The following is a 22,044-nucleotide window of genomic DNA, read 5'->3' as shown; positions in this document are numbered from 1 at the left end:
AACCTAACTAACTTTTTGAGGGGTAAAATGATACTGTATTTTTTCCAGTTTCACACTTCCTGTGTTGCTGTATTAGACACAGAATTTAGACTTTTTTTTTTTTTCCTGACAGTTTCTTCAGGTTCTGTTTCAAAAACCGGCAGAGATAGATGTGCCTGTAATCTGGAGTTAAGTACTGTCACTACATTAATTTAAAGCGATTCTTCAAAATTTTTCTAAAAAGCCATAGAAGACCCACAAGAAGGAAATTAATGCTGAAGATTTCAAGAGTGATTAATGATTTTTTAATTTACAAATCTCATTTTTGTTGTGTCTAGCATGCTGTAGGTATTCATACAACCTTAAGCCAAATTTCCAGTGTGTTAAGTTTGTAATATATCTTGAAAATATTCCATATGTCGTTTGTCCTGCTAGGTATAATGCCTACCCAGTAAATTTGCATGTCCCATTGGTTTATTCTTTGACATTACTCACAGTGAATCTCTTTCTGTAAATAAATCTAGCAAATGTGTGACAGCCTTCAACTAAAATTTCAGCTGTGAAACCCATAATATCAATCATTGTGTTTTCTCTGAAAGAGCTGTCATGCAGTGGCTGAATACTCCAGCCCCATTTTATGGGAGGAGATTTGAAGCAGAGTTTTTTTCTCTGAGTTGCAGTTCAGGTGCAAACCTTTATGATCCTGAGTTTACATACCCACTTGTCAGAGTGCAATCTGTCTCCTTCCTAGCTGAAAATACCAGGAGGTACTTTCTTCACTGGGGACAGGAGATGCCAGTTGGGAAGAATAAGAGGAAAACCCCTGTAAAGGATAAAGGATCCAGGATGTGGCTGGATTTTGTACAAGCCCTGGAGCTAGGCATAGCTAGAGAGTTTAAGGTTCTTCAAGGTCATACAAGTAGTTTCAGATATAAAAAAATGGCATTAATTCAGGTCACTCAGTTCAAGTAAATATGATGCTTTTATATATCTTGTTAACCTTTGCACCTTACGTGTGTGATTTTATGAAATAATTAAAGGGAAAAAATGTACCTAAAATTGGTACTTTGCTGAATAAAATTTGAAGCCCCATTATACACTTTTCTATTTCTCAGAGTTTCAATGGCAAACAGTGGTCTGGTTTTTCTGCTCACTTTAGTGTCAGCTTGCTCTGTCAATGATTATTAGAAGAAGCAATGGGTGCTCCAGTAAATGTTCCACTATTTGTCCTGTTAGGTGTAGGATATCTTTCAGAGCCTGTTAAGGGAAAATTGCCTATTAGCAGATTTTTAACAAATGCCTGTCTTTTTAATATTGTTCACAGCCAGTCTGAATAAACAGTAAACATATGCTGTGCATAATGAAGTTCTTCCATCCAATTTTCTATTGTATAATGTTGGCTCAAAGTGATATTCATAAATATTCATGCGATAAGACCATTCATACTTCAGTTATTATCCTTCCTTCCAGAAAACTTCCAGTCCTTCATAGCAGAAAAGTGGGACTGTCTGATTGTCCAAAGAAAAGAAAGCAGAACTGTATCTTCAGCAATCTCCTTCATGTTGGAGTAGATACTTACGTAATATGAAGGAAATGGGATTTTTGCGTTCTTTGTCTTACATTTCTATCTAAGCCACCAAAATCCAGCAACACCAGTATGTATTATCAGCCAAGAAAGTAAAATGCTCAGTGACACTGCTAAAAAGCAAAAAAAAAAAAAAAAAAGAGAATTGAGGCTGATACTCTTCCATGCAGATTGCTAGATGTCGTAATCTCCATCCTAAAAGCAGCCCACAGCTGAGCGACGGGTGTGTGGCCAGTGAAGCTGCTGCACATTCCCCTGAGTCTGCGAGCAGCCAAGCACATATGGGGGCAGTCAATACAGCAGCTGTGACACCTGCCAATCTGATGGTCCAGCACTAACACAAGATGCTTTTGTGACAGTTAAAATGTCTGTCCTCTGGTGAAAACTCAATCAAATATTGTTTTATTGTTTCTGGAACTGTTATTTCTGCAGCACTCGTGGGTCCCCCTGCACAAATAAGAACAAGCCACATGTTCTCATAGTGCAGCTCATTTGGTAGTCTGCAAGTAACACTATAACCATGTGCCTGGTGGGTGCTTAGGAAGGATTGAGGAAGATCTTTGGGCTACTGAACCAAGGAGACCTCAATGGCAGGAAGCTCTGTCAGGGAAGATTTAGCTTGCACATTAGGAAAAGGTTTGTCACCCAGAGGGTGGCTGGGCACTGGAACAGCTCCCCTGGGAAAGGGTCACAGCACCAGCCTGACAGAGTACAATAATAATAAGTGTTTGGACAATGCTCTCAGGCACCTAATGGAGTTCTTGGGGCTGTCATATGCGAGGCCAGGGGTTGAACTCAATAATCTGTGTGAGTCCCTTCCAACTCAAGACATATGATGGTTCTGCTCCAGCATGGCACAGGGATGGTTCACCATCTTAGTGCAACTGTGTATTTTTTATCTTACTGTTGATGTAGTCTATTGAAAATTCTTCAGGACTTTTGTCTCCCGTCTAAGCCACTTGCATCTCTGCAAAACACTGATTTCAAATCTGTCAAGAACTTATTTTGATGCCCATTTTTAGGAATGTTTAAATGTGTTGAAGAGAATCTGCTAAATGGAATATCACCATATCAAGCAAAACAGGTCTTTTTAGAGTCACTCTCCTGGGGCTGATGCCCTTCTATTTATACTAGTTTCTCTTCATACAATTGGCAGTGTTGGATGTTGCTTTTAGCAACAAGGGAATTACATAGATGTGGATATAGGAGATACTCTGTTTTTGCCTCGAGTTTACAAGTGCAAGATTAAACAGGCAGTGTAGGGCTGTTATGTTTCTATTGGGATTAGAGAAAACTGTGTCCAGGGAGCCTGTGTCCTGCCAGTTTGTCAGACCCAGTTAGACAAGGTGATTTCACTTTCTCCTTCCTTCTGAGCAGTGATTTTAATTTGCAAGATGCCTGAAGGGGCCTGCAACTCCACTGGAATAATGCATATACAGAAAAGGATCAAAATTACTGAAGCTTGTGATACACAGCCAGGAGGTGAGAGAAAGGGGAAAAAGCACTTTCTTTCCCTTGTATCCCCATCCAGCCAACATGGTTGATCACTTGTCAGTGCTGGTTTGGTGAGAGATGTTAAGTCACTGCCTGTATTCTGCGGCGCTGGCAGGGCAGTGTGCCTTTTTGAGAGAGAAAACTCCAATGATGTAAGTGTGTGATAAACAGGACAAGGTACTTAGCTGTGTACAGCAGCTGGAAAAGCTGAGACCCACATTGATGCAATGAGAGCAAAGCCCAAGCACCTCTTTGGGCAAAGGCCATCCATATTATTGAAAGAAACATCAGTAAGAAAAATAGCCACCTTACGTATTCACGGAGGAAACAAAAGCCATATGGCAATTTGTCCAGCATTCAAGATGAGCAAACAGCAGTCACTGAAAGAGTCATGCACAATCTGACCACCGGGGGGAAAGTGCTGTTCCTTACTCAGCTGATTGGTGTCCCTTGGAAACATCTGCTTTGTTCCTGAGTTTCTTTGATGAGAGCATAAATGGTGCTGCGTAATTCACCTTTTCTGTAGCAGTGTCTCTTGGGCCTCCGTTGGGGGAGTCTCATTTTCCTTTTCTCTGCATGTTGTGTTCTGATAATTTTATTTGTTCTGTCTGTGGTATCTCTGCTTCTGATGCTTCCTTATTTCTCTCTGGATTTTTTTCTGTCTTTCTGATGGACTTACTGAGGAAGGATTGGTAATACTGATTGCATTTGCAAGGAAGATACTATCAATTCATAGTTTTTACTTCTACAGTGATGGCTAAATTTACTCAAGTAGCAGAGTCATTCTGGGTTTGCTCATAAATTGTTATTCACATAAAAAAATAGAAGACCTGATTTCAACATGGGGCTTGATGTTCTGTGTAATACAGTAATACAAAATTTCTCTTGGTTAATTATATCTTCCAGTTTGTGGTAGATATCTTGGACTTGCATGTTCTATCATTTAGAAATCGATGACTCATCTGGCATTGGCTACTGGCATCCTTCTCACTAGGGTGCTGTTCAGGCTGTTGTGCTGCCCTCTGTTAATTTTCTAAGCCTGGGTCCTTCAGTCTGTTCTTGCTCCTGGTATGGTCGGTCTGTATGAGGAAAGGATCTTTGGCTTTCATTACATATTAATTGGGAATTCTCCATTTATCTTTTAAAAATCAAACCTTAAGCTATGTAATATTTAATTTTGGTGATTCCTGGTGGAGAGTTTGTCTTGAATCTTGGCTATGAGCTTTTTGGTTTCGGTTTTTTTTTAAGCCTTTTTCCAGCTGAAGTAAACTTTATTTTGCTATTTACCTCACTGGAAGAGGGGCAGCCATGACATTGTATTTATTTATTTTGTGTTACAGCATATATGAGTCTAGTTTTAAAAAGCATATTTCAGAATACAGATGAGTATTACTGGTTGATGTCAATGTGCCATATGTCCCCTCCACCATTTTTGTTGTTTATTGTTGTCTTAGAGACATTTGGAGATTTTTTTCCTCCCTTAAGTTCCTCAGCAGTTAAAATTGCTGAAAGAAGATAAATAATTTAAAAACATGAATTTCTAAGTCCAGTTAATATTTCATGTTGTAGATTGATCTGACAGTAGTGTGTTTATAAATGTTATGTGGAATGTTCCAATTTAATCAAGCTTATTTTTTGCCTTGCACCTTTTAATTAGAACCACTGGGAAAAGTGGTTATTGTCTGACTTACATGAAAGTTTCAAATAATGTTTTTGATGTCTCTTATTTGTTTTTCTGAGAAAAAGTTAAGTTCAATGTCTTGAAGCATGCCTCATGGAACAGTAGTAGAATTTGCTTTTCACATATCTATTCGTATGCTTTACTTTTACATGCATGTCTCTTTTGTTTAATTACTGCATTTGTAATTTTATGTAAATTGTGCATCTCAGTTGCTTTTGCTTTTTTGCAAAAACTGGAATATATTCTGCAATATCTCTGCTGCCCAGTAGAGTGAAGGTGGTTGGTTGTCCTTCAGCATTTAATCCCTAATTCCCTGTCTGAAAGCAGAATAAGAAAACAAGAAGAGCATGCCTATTTCCACGCCTGTGTCCTGTCAGGGATGTAAGAGAGTTACTTCCTATCCCTGGGCATGGTGCTCAGTGTTATAGTCTAACCTGTAGCATACAAGGCTAGTTTCTGCTCTGATGTGGACAATAACTTGCCAATACATTGTGATACATTTAAAAAAAAATATTGTTGTGGTAAAGAACAAAATTCTGAATGTAGTAAGTGTACCTGATATTTAGATATTAAGTCATGGCCTGTGTAATTTTACTGGAAGTTTATTACAGTGCAGGCACATTTAATGGTGAATGCAAGTCCCTGTGTGTGAAATCACCACTGATGTAATGAAAAGGGAAGGTTGTGATAAATCGACCAGTGCAATTGTAACAGGCACTCATACACTTCATGTTGCTACACACAGCCTGTGTATTCAAAGCTGGGAAGTTATCACCTCCTCTGCATTAATAAAGATGTCAGCAACCAGGGATGTATCTGGGACAGGAAGGGTTCAGGGACCTCACCCTGGACTGGTTTGTTTGCTCTTTAAGGCTCAAGTGGCTTACACAGGTGGGAATGTGTGAGGCTGCCAAAAGCCAGCACAAAGCCTGGTCCAGCTCGTGCCAGGACACCTCTTTGCCAGGGAAAAGGCAGCACAGAAGCAGCAGCAGCAGCTGTGGGGTGTGTCAGGACAGGTGAGGGCCAGGTAAAGTAATCAGCTGAGTGCCTGAGGCCTTTGTGACACTGCAGATTTTACTGCAGCAAGGTTGTGAGGAGACACAAAACTTGACTAGAGAGGCTGCATCAGCAAGTAATTTTGGCATTGACCAACTAAATTGCCTTTTAGCCTGTTCATTGTTTCTCCTGTGTAGGGTTACCTATATATACCTGAGGTTTTCTTCTTGGGCACTTGCTTTTGCTCCAGAGTCTTTAGTTGGGGAAACAAGGGAACTGTAATGGTAAAAGGCTCCGGGGCTTGACATGGGGCAGCACTGGGGCAGCACAGTGAAAGCAACCCCCAAAGGTACTTTTGTTGCAAACCAAGAGACTCGGAGAAGCATTCAGAGGGTGTGCTGAGAAGGGATAAGGAAGAAGCAGGCTGTCACTGTGAAACAGTCACCTTATGCTGGGGTAACACCGGGGTCCACGCACAGCAGAGTCAGGCTCTATGAGGTTACAGAGCCCAGTACTAATGGCAGTCTTTCCCATCTAGCCTCCTTTTTAATTAAACCATAAATGCCAAAATATTATTTTTCTTTTTTCTTGTTAGTACTTCTTTGGGTGCATATAGACCATTGTGAGTTTGAGGCAGAAGAATAGGACAGGGAACTTCAAAAAAGCAGATATTGACTGCCATTACTAGCCAAGAAAGTTCACAGCCCAGATATGCAAGTAAAGCAAAATACACCTCTTCTTTTAGAGCAGATGGACTTGAGAGGTGTTGTCATTTACCCTCCATGTCTTCTCAGGCTGTAGTGATGTCTGAGGTTATGGGAAAAAGGCATGTCTAGGTGCTCCTTGGTAGCCAGAGAGGAAAGGCTGCCACGGGAAAAGAACCTGAAGTGTGTGCAATAGGCAGAGAAAGCTCTTTGGTCTCTGGAACACACTGAGATTCATTATTTTTTGAAGAACAGCTGAAAAATGTGATTTTGTTGCGGGGAGGTGGGGGTGCAGCTGTAAGTCTGCATGCTTGCCGTGCAGCTCAAAATTACAGCCCCTAAATAGATGTACATACTCAGCCTCCTAGAAGGGCTGTAGCTCCCCGCTGTAGTACAATAAGAATAGTAATACTTACCATTGAGATTGTGCTTGCTATTTTCAGAGCTGTGCCAGTGTTGGGTATTTCAATGCAAAGCGGGCGGGCGATTGTGAGCAGGATATGGTGAGCTTTTCAGTTTCGGGGGCGGAGGGGGGACAGTGCTGTTTTGCATACTCCCCGGAATAAAAGGAGATTCAAACCTTTCTATTCTGGCACTGGGGGCACGACATCTTTCAGCTTTCTTCCAGGAGCGGCTCTCACAGGGGAGCCGATTTCTTCTCGGATCTGACCACCACAGCCCTCAGTAATTATAGCAGCGTCTGAATTCTGAGCTAAAAACAGAAGTGCAGCATGTGCCCGTTCCCCATGTGATTCAGAAAGCAGGAAATTGAAAGAGCCTGACTGAGAGAGGAGAGGGAGCGCAAAGCAACAGACACATGCAGTATTCGTCTGGAACCTGCTCCGCCCGGGACGCAGGAGCTGTCATCCGCCGCCGCCGCCGATTCTGCGTGCAGCCTCCGCCCGGCCCCGTTGGGCGCAGCGGCACCGGCGGCGGGCGGGAGCGGCGCGGCCGGACTTGGGCTCGGCGCTGCCGAATGTAAACAGAGCGGAGCGGGAGCTGCGTGCTCCGAGGGGCAGGCTGCGGCGGGGACCGCGCTGTGTCCGGCTCCATGAGCAGAAGCAGGCACTCCGGAGGCTCTGCTGCCTGTGGATATAAACAGGGGGCAATCGGGATGCGCTAGCTTCCCCCGCCGGCGCCGCTGCTCCTTCGCGCTCCGCGCCGCGGCTGGGACAGGGCGATGGACATGAACATGAAGAAGTTCACGGTGCGCCGCTTCTTCTCCGTCTATCTCCGCAAGAAGTCTCGGTCAAAGAGCTCCAGCCTGAGTAGATTTGAGGTAAAATTCGCCTTAACTTTGTTAAATGTAGCAAATGCTGTTAGGTGCAGGTAGCGGAGGTACAGGAGAACGCCTGCATTTACTGATGTGGTAAGTAGTTAAAGGTGCTCTTTCCCTGGAGGTGGTGATACTCGCACCTAATGTTCTTTGTTTCAGTGTAATTCAGTGCTCTTTCTCGGTAGCATTCAATACATTGCATAATATATTTAGTGTGTTGCCAAGAGTCCTTTTATCAGCCTTGCAGGGGAGGAGGAAGCTGGTTCAGGACATCATGAAGTTGTAGGAAATAATGACAGATCCACTTAAATTAGCACAAATGACACCACGGTTTGAAATAGCCTCATATTTTAGTCTTCCCCTGCACACGTACCATTCGTTCTTAGTGCTAGGTTTCCACATAATTAATCAGTTTGCTAGTGCCTTTCATATATATGTGGTATGTGAGACATGGATTCTCTTGATTATTTCTCTGTAGGTTCTCATGTTCGCACATATTTTTTGCATTTATCTTCTCTCCCATACATCTCTCCTTGTATCTTTTCATCTACTCTGTTTTAGGAGAAGTTGTTCTTTGGGAGCTAGGGGGACAATGTCAAACCCTTCAAGATTTAGCAGTGTGGGGAGATGAAGGCAGTTAAAGTAGGAGGTATTAGCAAATTGGAATGTGTGAATGGGTTAGAACCCGGATTTCTGCCTGCCTTCCTCAAACCATTGTTCTTCAGCCCTCTATTTGGAGCTGTGAATAGTCGGCAGGATGCGAGATGAATTGAATAGATGTCAGTTATATTTATGTTGTTCACTTTACCATTGCAGATGATCTGCAACCTCTGCATTAATATAGAGGTAGATGGGGCTGGATTCCCTTCTGTCTCACGTTTATTTTGTGCTGGTGTACTTCAGTTGACCTCTGAGGAGTTACTCTGATTTGCACTGGTACTCCCAGGAGGAGGATTTGTCTTATGCTGTGTGAATACATTTTGAAACGTTATTCCCTTAGTGTCCTATTTAAAGCACCAGGTAATTGTTTGAACATAAAGTTCTTCATGTGTCATTGCTTAAACAGGGCATGCTGAAAAGCCAAGTTTTTCACCTGTGTGTTTTGTTGGTTGTTATTTTCTTTCCTAACTATTTAAAATCAACTTCCTTGAAAAATGATAATGTAAATTTTTATTCTCATCATCAAACAGACATGCTATGCATTTAAAGTAAACTAATAACTCCCTCCTTGGAACAGTCGCATCCCAGTAGGATTGAGGGGAGAGATGGGGATACTTTTCCTTTCCTGACTGTGTAGTCAGAATCAGAGAGCTTAAGCTGGAATAAATGTTCCTTGCAACACATTGTAAATTCTCTAAGCTCCTGCTCCAGCAGAGACAAGTAGACCTGGAGTTACTTGAAGGAGTTCTGACACAAATGAGTGTCTTCACAGGCCACCAGTGGCAGGATGGGATGTTAGGAGGGGAGTTGGTTTGGGAAGAGCAGAGCCCCAGCAAACCTCATGGGGAGAAACAGATTCCGCCATACTAAATGTTTAACTTACTGGATAATCCAGTGTGAATGACCAGTACGACTCAGCACTTAGAAAAAAAAAGTCTTTGCAATCCCTTTGACCACCAGTGCTGGATTTACTGGGCTTTCTCAATAATTATGAAATAGTTGCCCCTTATGTGAGTTGTATTGTAATGATTTTTTTCTGATTTTGAATAATTTGCTTCAAGAAGCAACCTGATACTTACCCGGTCGCACATGTAGCTTCAGAGCACTTCATCCACTTCCCTCCTTTCTTCCCTGGCTCGTCAGTAATGACCAACTTGATGCAAAGTGACTCAGTATTATAATGGAGTGGAGAATAGGGGCTGTTCCAGCTATGAAGAAAAAATTATTCATAAAATCTGTTCTGCTATTTAAGTGTGAAAATCATCAGAAATGTTACTTCTTTGGACAGGGGGTGACGGCCAAACATGAACATCAAGTCCCCTCTGTGGTTCTCATCCCTGAGTACTTCTGTGTATAAATTTGTAATTGCAGGCTAACAAGTGCTTATCAGACAAACAGAAAGTGTGAGGAAGCCTGTTAGATGGATTTTTAGAAGTGAGAATTTTCTTCATCCTAGTAGGTAGATATTTTTAAAGATGCAGTAAAAAGATACAGGGTGTTACATCATAGAATGAGTAAAATTAAAATAAAGAAATCTGGAAAAAACACATGGGGCATTGTTTTGCTTAGTGTGCATTAGCTAATGTACCTGGCAGAAATTGTGTTGCACAATGTCATTTAAAACTTGGAAGGGAACTGATTTTACTAGGTTGTGTGGGATTTTTGTTATGTTGTTCTTTTGGCAAGTTGGGAAGGAGGATTGAAGGGTTTAAGATAGATACTCCTAGGCTCAAGCATTTAATATGCTTAAAATACCACTATTAGAGTAGATTCAAAAATAATGCTGTATTAGTTATTAATATCATGATTAATTACTTTTTCTACTGTGTATTCTACACCTCAAATTCACTTGTAATGAGAGTGGTAGCTTACAGGGCCAGGATACAGCTGCAGAAAAGGACTTAGGAAATCACAGCTTGTAACCTGACCTTTACTTGATTGTTTCAGATGCCAATGTCATTGCTATACCTGAAACAACAAGATGATCACCTTGTATAAACAGCTGGGTTTCACACTTTGTCCTGCTAAAAGAGGCAGAGTGCACTCTGGTAAATGAGATGGTATCAGGGTTTCATTTCATCTTGCCTAAAATTCACGGCCTTTTTATTATTCTGGAAAAACCTGGCTGAAATTTGAATTTATTTGGCTACATTTTACGGGTTTCAGTTTATATTATTTTTCAGTATGGCCTGCATTGCCCTTCATTTAAAAAGTATCTAGTGATGTAATTTTATTGAATGTGCAGAGCCAAGTTTTGCCCTTCTACATGCGCAGAGTTCTGATTGAAGTCAGCTGAAAATTCAGCAAAGTCAATGGGAACTGCATGTGTGCATCTGAGAAAGGGCTTTGTTTATGGTTCTTGCTGAGTGTTGATGAACATGAATGTGAAACCATCAGGATAAAGTACACACAATGGGGATCTGCTAAAGACTTTGTGACCCAGTGGAATGCGTCTTAGGGCAGTGAGCAATATCTCTTAATTTATAAATCAAAATTTAAATATGCCATTGGAATAAACCAGGAAATACCTAAGCTTATAAAGAATTTGGTAATATTTATTCCAATTGCGCAGGAGCATCTTTTCTTTTTTTTCTTTTGAGAAAACAATCAATTAAGACATTGCCTTTTATTCTTTTTGGAGATGCTTGTGAATTTTGTGTTCCTGACGTATTTTTAATTCATTATTCTTCCACTTTAATTCTTCTAATTCATTTTTAGTCTTACTGATAATGATGAATCCAAATTATGTTTAATTTATGTATGGGGCTTAGAGCCTAGCAGAGTTCTTGGAAATTAATTCAGAATTAATTTGGAGCCTGATGTGCCTTGGCATGGCCAGTTTGAGAGGCAGGATCTCCTGTGGATGATTCAAGCTTGGGTCCTCCTTTGGTTCCAGCACTGGCACGTAGGAAATGGAAGTGAGCCTATGCAGGCTTGTAAGTAGTAGTAGTGCAGAAGGACTGGCACTGGCTTTGTGATACTTTTGTTATGAGAGATTTTTGGTGGCTCTGATTCTGGTTTCCTACAAGCTAAAGTTACAGCAGCCTTAGGAAAAAGCCCACAAAATGCTGAGCTAGACTGCTTCTTTTCCACGCTGGGCTGGAGCAACAGCGCTCTGCTTGTGAACGCTTGTGAATTCTTCTGCACTTGTATAAAGAGAAATTCTGTTCCTTATCAGCAGTATGTCCTTTATTCTTTTTTATTCCTTTTATAGTTACTCACTTGGTAGAGGAATAGAGTCTTTCTGTCAAATGTTAGCCAGAATATAGGCAAGTTAAAGAAAGGAGATGGGGATTATCAGCCCAAGAACATCTCTGCAAGGTGTAAGTCCTGAGGCAGCTTTAGTTTTCACTTTTTTTCCTGCTGGTAATGATCATCTTTTTTGATGTGTGTTCTTGTTACAGCAGAAGGCACAGACACTGTTGTAGTGTCTGACTTCCCCAGCTGCAGGCAAGACTTTTACGAGGAAATGCTGCACTTCTGGAAGTCTCACAGCTTGCTGGGGGAAGGGAGGCTGGGAGGGTAGAGACAGCAAAAGCAGGAGGAGCGTGTAGTCCCTCAGATAGGTCACTTGAGGAGCCAGGAAATCCATTTCTCAGGCTCATTTTGACAACCTGCTGTGTCATTACAGATGGTTCATACCTTTGTGCTTTGCATTTCCCATTTGAAAAAAGGAAAATTTTGATAAATATTCAAGTCCTTTGTTACTATTCTACCTATTTACCCTGGGTTTGGAGGCAATACCCATATGTGTACATTTTCTTAATAAAGGAATTGCTTCCAATTCCCTAACTGCTTCTGACTTTATCCCAAATAAAGTCTTATGTGCCTCAGGCTTGATATGTGCTCCTTCCAACAAGCCTCAAATTAACTGCTGAGGTACAGAAAGGGAAAATTAAGCAGGTAGATGTAGGGATAACTTGTATACAGGAAAATCACAGAAAATTGGGACTGGAAGGCCTCTAAAAACCCTTGGTCTGGACTCCTCTTCCTCCTTAGGCAGCATCAGCTATATCTAAACTCTTCTACCAAAGACATTTTTCTAACCTCTTATTGAAATGCCCATAACCTCTGTATATGGTGTATTTTGCATCATTATCCTTAGCATCTAAGGGTTTTCCTAATATCTAACAAGTTTCCTTAAGGCAGTTCAAGCCTGTGTCTTCCTATTCTCCCCACTGTAACTGTGAAAAGGAGTTTTCTTTGCAGCATGATTTTTATGCATTTGGAATCTGTTTGGGTCCCTTTTCTTAGTCTTTTTGGAAGGTTGGGAAAAAAATGTATTTTCTCCTTTCTGAAAGTTAGGGATTTCCAGGAACAAGACACTGGGCCAGTTACAGTGACATTGTGAGGGAGTATCTCTTCCTTTTTTGGATGCTAGTTGTCCCTTGTAAAAATCAATTATATCTCAAAGGCCCCTACCCTGCCAAAGACCCATCCAAATTGTCATTTCATGCTCCATTTCCACCATCTCAGTGTCTGCATGATTCCTTGATCTGATGGTATTTGGCATCCAAGCCAATGCTGGCAGAGCTGATCCATGGGCTCTGGTGTCAGATGAATTCTGACATGGATCACACAACTAAACACAGGCTCTGGTCACACAGCCAGGGCACACCAATGTTTGGGCAGAGAGAGGGGCATGGGATCATCGTATGACAGAAGAGGTCTTATTTCTTCATTTGGTTGTGGGATGATGTCTGATCCACAGATGGGGCCCACACGTGCCTACAGACCAGTGACGGAATGAGTGAAAGGGCGAGGGCAGTGCCCTTCCACGCTCTGCGCCAGGTACTGCCCTGGTTCCCTGTGCCTGGAGCATCTGTGTGTGGGTGTGCAGGAGATGAGGAGCTGAACTCAGGGACTGGTTGGAACCTGTGGGCAGCTGAGCACTTATTTGCAGTAATGTGGCTTTATGCAAGTGTAATTTTATTTGAAGTTTTAGCTCATAGCATGATGACCTGTCTGACCCTGTGGCACAAAAAGTCCATTCTCAGAGGGTTTAGCTCTCCTACGTCTATTTTTGTTATTAGTAGCATTTGCTTCGTGCATTTTTCTGCTAGTCTCAGGAGCAGACTCCTTTTGTCTGTGCTTTCTGCATTTGTGTCATCACAGGTAACTGGAAGTATTTCTAAAGTAAGATAGAAATCCGAACAAAAGCCCTCCTTGATTTTCCAGTTATTCAAGTACAAATATTTTTCATCTAAATATTTTCTAGTCATTTCCTTTTGTTCACTTAACAAGACCTACTGTCCCAGTTCAGCGAGGATTCCATAAAAGTGTTTGCTGTTAATAAAGTCTCCAAGCACTGCAGAGAAGCAGTAGCTGGTTCTGCAGACAGGACACACTCTGTGTGTGTGTGTTACTATCAGCTCTTACATGGAGCTTTCTGTTTTGCTTCCTGGAGAACAAAGCTTCAGAAAATGAAAAAGAGCAATGGGATTACTAAAACTACCTTGAAAATAGCTTTCTGACTGAGGATGTGTGAGGAAGCAAGGGATCCATCCATTCAAGGTCCTTGCATGACAGCTAGGATTCACATGCAGGGAAGTGCTTCCAGGCAAACAGTTTGGGGTGCACATTTCCTCAGTGAGTACATGGATGGTTATGGAGTGGCCACAGCATGGCTTTGGAAGGCTTGGAAGGGAGCAGTTGTCCTTTGCTGTTCAGTCTCTCTCACTACTTTGAAGTGCACTGTATTTGAAATGTATCAGTATTTCAGCAGAGCTGCTTTTACTGTGAGATGTGGGAGAGCTTACAGCTCTCTTCTAGCTGGGAGCCAGGAGATCAAGGGTACTGGAAATGCAAACCTTTTAGAGCACAGGAGACAAAACCACAAAGTTTCTATTGAAGAGAACCTTTTCTTCAGATTGCAGTGTATTATTAGACATTGTGTAGCAGTGTATAGGCAAGAAGAGAAGATACAGTTTGCCAGTGTGCCTTCAGGTGGTAGGTAATGATATTAATTGGTAAAATGACAGTTGGCTCATTACACCTTAGCATGTGAACTCATATAAAGTCCAGATGTAATTCAAGAGTGTCACGCCTCTTTCCTGCAGGGCCAAATCTGATCCTGGGTGTGACTGGCAGAAAGCAGTAAATAGTTTTACTTTACAGAATTGTTGCGAGTAAACTGGGGGTGAGCCAAGTGTGTGGGTTTATCTATAACATTCACCTTTCTTTTCTTTTGGTAGAAATTTCTGTTCCTTTTTTCTAGTGAGTAACAAAGAAAACCTACATCACTTGAACTTTGTTTTCTCTACTTTCACATTGCCAGCAACTAGTGAACAGGTTCTGTGACTCTCAAAGATATCTTAGTCTTAAACTTCTGCATCAGCGGACCTCCATGGCAATCTTTGGTGTATTATGCAATCTCTGTGCCTAGAACATCTCTGGGACAGCAATTAAGCATTGTAATTGTGTTAATTGAAAAGCCATCTCTAAGTATCTGAAACCCTGCTGGATCTGCTGCTAGTCTGCACAGTTCCTACTTTATCCCTGTATGGTTATGCATTGCAATTATCACTAAAGGGTAATCTGAGAGCAAGCCTTTATGTTAGATTATTTCTGTGATGCAATTCAAAACCAATTCATATCACTAGATTTGAATTTTTTTAGTGTTTAGTGTGTGCAAATGTTAAATAAAACATACTTCAGAAGTTTTTTTATAACATTTCATTATGTCGTAAAAATTTGAAGCTCTTTTCTGGCAAGTAAAATCACTTATTTTTGTTCCAAAACAAACTCCTTAATATTCAGTTAAATCAACACTATTAGGATAGCTAAACCAAGATGTTTTCAAAATGCAAATGATGTTCATGTGTTGGCATTGTATGGCTGATTTCAAACACATTGCAGTGCCTAAATTTGAAAGAATGGAGAAGATGATGTATCTGTTCTTGATTTCCAGATTCTTGTACCCTTGAGAGTTACCTTCTTTGTATGTGGCAACCAGTGAAATAGGCATAAAAGGAGGGAAAGAAAGTGTGCTAGTTAATCTTAGCTCTTACTTCTGCATTCTGTCAACTTCTCTTCAAAATCTGCTTCCAAAGAAGGACCACATGGCTGGGCTTACTCAAGAAATGGGTGAAAAGTGTCTGATATGAGTCCACACAGGAAAGTGCTGTGTGTTGTAAAGGCAAGAAATCCCCCACTGAAGTAGGCATAAATTAATCCCTCTCAGTCTCTCCAGCACTGTAAAGTTGTCCAGGTTTATGATGATAATACTGTTCTATTTTTGTTATTTAATCCTCTTTTGTTCATGGTGAAGTTTTAGCAATTGTAAGGCAAAAAATACATAAAGCTAATAAAGCAGGAGTTGGGTCAAACTAAGCTGAGAGAGATTGAGGGGAGGCTTTGACTTCTCCGTTAGAAAGTTTTAATGTGCATTATCCTTAGCTTTGGGGCTAAATCAAGCTGTTATGTCAAAAGGATAAGCACTTTGGGAACATTTTCTCTGGTCTGAAAAAAGACGGCTGTGCATACCATGTTAGCTACAAACTGATCCAAGACAAAAATTCACCCATGTTAGCAGAGCTGGAGACAAACCAGTTTCCCAAAATCAGTTGCTGAGATTTGTTTTTTCCCCCCATGATTTCAAGTCTTTATGCATTTGTGGAATTGAAGAATCTGTACTAAAAACATACTTCAAGTACATCTACCTTTTCTTTTCATAATTTTGCAGAAAAATTAATGTCACAGCATAATATACCGAGCAACAATGCTGATAAGGATGGTGGGCCACAGAACTTAGTCTACAAAGTGGAGACAGTTTATTCACCTGCTTTCTCCTGTTCCACCAGTACAATTATGGCAGCATCCAGATGTTTTCTTTTCTCTTCCTACAGCTGTTAATGCCATTTGTGCTACACCACCCCTTCTTACACACCAGAGGAACTCCATCTGTATTTGCTTTTCTCTGAAAGACTGTGTGCTGAAAAGAAAGCCTAACAGCATCTTTTGCTTGATGGTATGAAATGAATTTCTGAAAGTCTTCTCTGCAACAGGGATTTTTTTATTCTAGAAAACAAATTTTTCATTTTTCCCAGACAAGAAAACCTATATGGGACATTAGAAGGGATACCGTTAATGATTCTGAGGATTGTCACTTCCAAAGCACAGACTACCTCTTGTGATTTACTGCCAAAAGATACATGTGTTATCTCAACTGCCTTTTTGAAAATCTCTCCCCACATCAGGATAAAGCTTACATACCAATTTACTCTTGGAGATGGGTATTTGTTACCCATAACAAAAATAATTATGTGAGTGGTGCCAATTGCAATTTTTCCCTTGCTTGGTTTAAAAGCATTTTTTCTCTCTTCTCTCTCTAACAGGTTGTAAAAGAAGCCATAAAATTAATTTGAGTAATGTTTGTATTGAAAGAAATGCTATAATAGGCAGACCTTTGTGATGTTATGGGAGGAGTTGTTTCCCTGGAGTTTTAAGGAAAGTTTTAAGGTTTTGACTTAGTGTCATAACATGTATAAAATGAGTGAATTAAAACTGTAATCTTTTCCAATACAGGTCATCTGGGTCATTTCAAAAATATAACTTTTATGAAGAGTCTTATTTATGCAAAACAGATCAGTCCCTCGCTTCTGCTCTTGACCACTTTTTCTTCTATTGATCAGTTTAGGGTTTGCTTTGTGCCTCCTTTTTTGTGTCCATCTCTTCCTCCTCCTTGTTAAATGCAGGCACAACCATGGTAAATATAACCCATCCCCAAGGAAGTGGGGACTTACAAAACATTTAACAGGCTGTATGCACCACAGCCAAGAGAGCGTTTGCCCCTTTACCCTAGCTTTTAAAATCCTTCTGCTGTGTGAAATTCGTGGGACAGAGAGAGAAATAAGAATGGAGCTCTCTCCATGGAGTACCTCTATGGTCTACAAGCTCTCATTTATCTTTTTGGTCATCAGAGCTGTTGTTGTCTAGGATTTTGTATCATCTCTTCAGGGAGGCACATCAACTCCCCATTTTTCAATTACTGAAGAGAAGAAATTAAGTTGTTTTGCCCTCCTGGGATATGATTCTTTACTCTTGTCTGCAGGCTTTTCTTCCCTCTTGTAAATAAAGGTTGAGGATTTGAATGTGCTGTGCTCTGGTGTAGAATCGCGCAGCTGGGCTGCGGAAACGCTGAGCTCCACGCTCGTGGAAACTGTGCCCTTGAGACCAGGCTCTTGCCTCCTGGTGTCTACTGAAACTCACTTTGCCTTCTCAGATGTTTCCCTTGTAAGGTAACAGTTCTGCTTTTTCCTTCTCCCTCACCCTATCATTCATCTCATTCAGCTTTTTTGTTTTATGCTTTCGACTCAAACAATGCAATCACGTGTTTTTGCTTTTCTTGTACTGCCTCTGTTTTGGTACTTTCCACCCTCACTTTACTGAGGTAACAACTGGGCAGTCATCAGTAAAAACAAAACTTTGTGTGAGGAAGTGCTGATTCAGAGATGATACCTCTGAGGCTGGGCAGTGGTCAGATGGCTCTGGAGCAAATCCCAGATGCAGCACTTAGTGTGCATCTCAGAAATGTCCCCATCTCATATACTTCAGTCCTTGCCTATTTCTCTTCAAATGTCTCTGCATTCTGGCTTTCTGTAGTTTAAATGTCTTGTGATCATTTCTCCTTCAGGGAGAGCAGCAGAAGAAACTCTTAGGGAGTCCCCTTGACTCACAGCTCCTGTGTGTGTAGCTGAGGGTTTCATGCCTCTGACTCAGCTCTGCTCCCAGTTGAGCATGAGCGTCTGTCTGTCTGGGATTTCAGCTTTATATAGTACAATTTTCACAGCACCTCTACTCTGACTTTGAAGCATGGTTACTATGGCATCCTCAATATCTTAGAAAATAGTGAAACAAAGACATCAATGTTAACATTTTGTGTTGCATGACAGCTTTTGTGCCTGTTTTGCCTCTACGTATTTTACCCTCTGTGTTTTCTTTTTGATGAAAAAACTCACAGTGAAAATGAGATGATGATTTGGTCCCTTCTCATTCTAGATACCATGCAAAGTCTCATGACTCTGAAATCATGCAAAGTCTCATGGTGTCTGCTCAGTCATCATCCATTTCAACTTCCAGAAAGGAGTAAACAACTTGTGTAGTTGTTCATCTTGGGATTTCTGTGACGAAGTTAAAACTAGCCTGCATTAATTTATTCATTTATGATAAAATGATCTTTCATTGAAAGCACCTTACCCTGGCAGTTAAGGGCTACTTCTGTTAAATTTACAGTGCCATAAAGCCTAAACCAATGCAAACCTACATGATTAAAAGGAAAAGCAAATCAAGTTGCTCTTTTTCCCTCCCTGGAACTGTTCAGAAGATCTGAATCAGAAGAAAACTTGTATTGCTTTTGTTGGGACACTTAACACCACGGTAGGCTGGTGTTGTTGATCGTACAGCATTCCTTCATCACTTCCAAAATTTGAGATATAGCAGAATGCTTTACCAACCTACTCTAGGTAAACTTCCTTGACTTCTCTGTCTTCCGGCTGGTGGCTTCCAGTTACCAACAAGGACTATAAAAAGGGGAAAAAACCAAAAACCAAGAAAAAACCCCCATGTAGTTTAATGTTTAAGCACATCTTGTATTATTACCAACTTTTGGGCTAGCACAAAATTAGTGTCCTCATAACTGAATGTGTAAAAGAGGGTTGTCCCCTGGCCAAGCCTGTGAACCTAGAAGCCTAAATTTGATAGTGTTGGAGGGCAAAGTACCCATGGCAATACATCTGGATCTGAAATCACAATATTTTATCCATGTGGCCTCTAAAATATATTGAGACTGTGAAATCAGGAATCTCTCATTTTCTCAGTGTAATTCAAACTCTTGTCTTGGATCTTAGAGAGTGTCTTGTTCTTTCCTCCTAAACTAAAACCTCTTCAAGGCATATTTCCTGAATAAAACCAGCAAAGTGAATCTTGAACTGCTGATGTTCCCAGCTAGTAGTGGATGAACGAGGTATTCTGTTATTCCTGCAGGGATGCAAACCAAAATGTCAGAGTATTACTCTGGTTTTCCTTTACTTTTCTGAAATGGTGATGTGTCAGTGTTCTGTGTGTCTGTCATGTAATCATCTGTGTGAATACAGGAAATTGACTGAAAAACTGAATTGTTGATTTGGATTCATTTTTAGCCCAGGTTCCTAAAAATATGAGGCTTTATACGTGCCCCCACACCCCTTTCTGACCCTTTGCTTTGAAAGCACTGTCAAATTTAATAGAGAAAGGAAGAAAAAATAGTGTTCTTGAAGACATAATGTTCCTGTAAGATTGTTGAAAATAGGGACCTAGAGAAAGGACAACACTGCTACCCTAAAACGAAGGAACAGGGAGTGGGAGCAAATTTTGTTTGCCACTAAAGAAACCAAACAGAGGGATGTGGTGGGAGAGAAGGGGACAGCTTGATAAGAAATAGGGATTTCTCACTCCCCTCTTTTCAGAACTTTACTAGACTTTGATGCCAGGAAGCAAAATAGGATTTTTTTCATGAGAAGTGTGTTTGGATTTGTTGCAGAAACAAGTGGGTTCGTCTATTTACCTGTGTAAATATTTGGGCTTTGAAATACTATAGTCCCAGCAATGATGTCATTTATTGTAATAGTGCATCTTTTACTGATGTTTTTCCCTTAGAATGAAGTAAGCAAGCTCTTTTGTTTTAGCTATTCCTGCTTCTAATGTAATGGGTGAGGCAGAAGAAGTCACTAGCAGTGCTATTTTATCAAGGTTACTGAGATGATTTTGCTATACGGGGCAGGCAATGTAGTATAATACTGAGTTTTTTCCCCTTTAGAATCCAATTATCATCTTTGCGTGGAAATATATTAAAGATATTTGCTTGAAGTCACTAAAAATGTGATGTACCAAGCAGGAAAAAGAGGCATTTGACTATAATTTATGTAGTAAAAAACTCACAGAACATTAAAAAAAAAGACTGAGTTATCAGTAGAATTATTTCAAAAATCCTATAGAAGTTAGTAGAAGTATAGGCTGGTAATGAATTAATCAGAAAAAATTATCATAGTATAATAACTTACAGGGTTTTAGAAACCTTGCACAGAATTATAGTAGAATATCAGTGTTTGCTTGAAATATCCTGTCTTGATAGCTCATTGTTGCTTTGATGACATTAATAATTAATTTCTTTGGATAAATGTGGATATTTAGACTGGCAAGAGAGGCTTTGCAGGTGCAATGATGAGTCCTCAGGCAGGAATATTTGAAGTACGGGAGTCTGGGAAGAATATTGGTGTTTACTGATGCTGTAATTGAAATAGTACATACTAACAATTGCTTTTAAATTTCATTGTATATAACTAACCACTATCAAATTACTTAGTTTGGTGTCTCATATTTGCACGCTGGACAGTCAGAAGGGTCAGTCTGCAAAATTTTCTGATGTTTTCAGGATGTGTAAATAGCAAAGCAAGATTTCTGCTTGGTGACGCTTGACGTGGTGAAGCTGCTAGTTTTTTTAGCCAGGACCTGACTACAGACCTGTACCCCACAAACTGGAGTTAAAACTGATCACTTCTGCACAGCCTCCTTACAATTTGCCTCTGAATTGCAAATGAGGCATCAATGCATACAGGAGAGAAGGGGACTTGTGTGGGCACGTATAACGAATGTTTTACACTAACCAGATTATGCACATCTTTTTAACAGACAGTCTGTTGTTGTTTGCCATAAAGGGATGATAAGCAAATAATGTCTAGTGGTCTTTGCTCTTTTTCAGGCCAGTTTCTGAGCAGGATTCAGATGATACAATTTCTAAGGAATGTGTTGTAATTACAGCCGTATTTTGTATGTGTATATATATGAATAATGCATTTAGTGGTGTAAATACATATAGTATGGCAGATTTTCTATGGAAAATACTGCTAAGAGGATTAGAGTTTGATCTCATAATACTGTACACAGCCTCTCATTGACTCAGAGCAGAGGATTGTTTAGTTCTGGTGGTCACCAAACAGATCAGCAGCTCACATTCTTGCTACTGGCATTCTGTTTGAACTGAAATTGCTAAAAAGATAACTTTTTTTAAAAAAACTCCTGAAAATCTCTCCCCAGAATGATATTGTGCAACTTATTTTATTTTTTTTTTCCGTTTCAGGGTTTAAATTCCTCTAAATATGATTTTTAATGCATAAATGAACAATTTCTGACCTTGTTCCTTCCCTTTTGTTTTCAGGGTTGAGCCCTTTTTCTATATTGTCTCCTGTCCCCACAGGTGTGGATTTTTCCCTTTTGGTCTGAAAGAGGCTCTTCCTGTCCCTGAAAAGTGCTGCTAATGAAATCATCTTTTTCCCAGCTGCTTGAGATGCATCTTCTGTTCCACTGCTGAGGCCCATCCTGTAGACTAAGCCACTTACCTCCCCTTGTTTAAATATCTTATAAACAACCATTCTTGCCACTAACTGAAGCAAACAAGCTCAGCAAATCATTTCATGCTGCAAATGTGCTGTCCTTGAAACTTCTGAGGTTTTTCTTCTTCCCTCACTTCCACTCTGCAGCCCTTTCCTTTCTCATAGAATGGCTTGGGTCGGAAGGGTCCTTAACCATCATCTTGTTCCAAGTTCCCTGCCATGGCCAGAACACTTTTCACTAGGCCAGATTGCTCAAAGCTGTATCCAGTCTTGTCTTTAACATGTCCAGGGATGGGGCATCC

At 40.6% G+C, this 22,044-nt stretch overlaps 1 protein-coding gene across 2 annotated transcripts in view; it reads left to right on the top strand.

Moving 5' to 3' along the window:
* RPS6KA2 (ribosomal protein S6 kinase A2) overlaps nt 1-22,044 on the top strand; it is a 274,831-nt gene that overhangs the window by 108,664 nt on the left and 144,123 nt on the right. The window contains exon 1 of one of the 2 annotated variants that reach the window (XM_058021119.1): nt 7,460-7,718. The exons of the other annotated variant lie outside the window; for it this stretch is intronic. Within the exon in view, the coding sequence (XP_057877102.1) occupies nt 7,620-7,718 (99 nt within the window). The 5' untranslated portion in view covers nt 7,460-7,619. Of the gene's footprint in view, nt 1-7,459; nt 7,719-22,044 lie in introns of those variants that run through there. 2 annotated transcript variants of the gene reach the window in all.

The sequence above is a fragment of the Melospiza georgiana genome, chromosome 3 (genome assembly GCF_028018845.1).
Source record: "Melospiza georgiana isolate bMelGeo1 chromosome 3, bMelGeo1.pri, whole genome shotgun sequence".
NCBI classification, from domain to species: domain Eukaryota; kingdom Metazoa; phylum Chordata; class Aves; order Passeriformes; family Passerellidae; genus Melospiza; species Melospiza georgiana.
The sequence above is the reverse complement of the archived record's forward strand: the minus strand, read 5'-3'. Positions and strand labels throughout refer to the sequence as shown.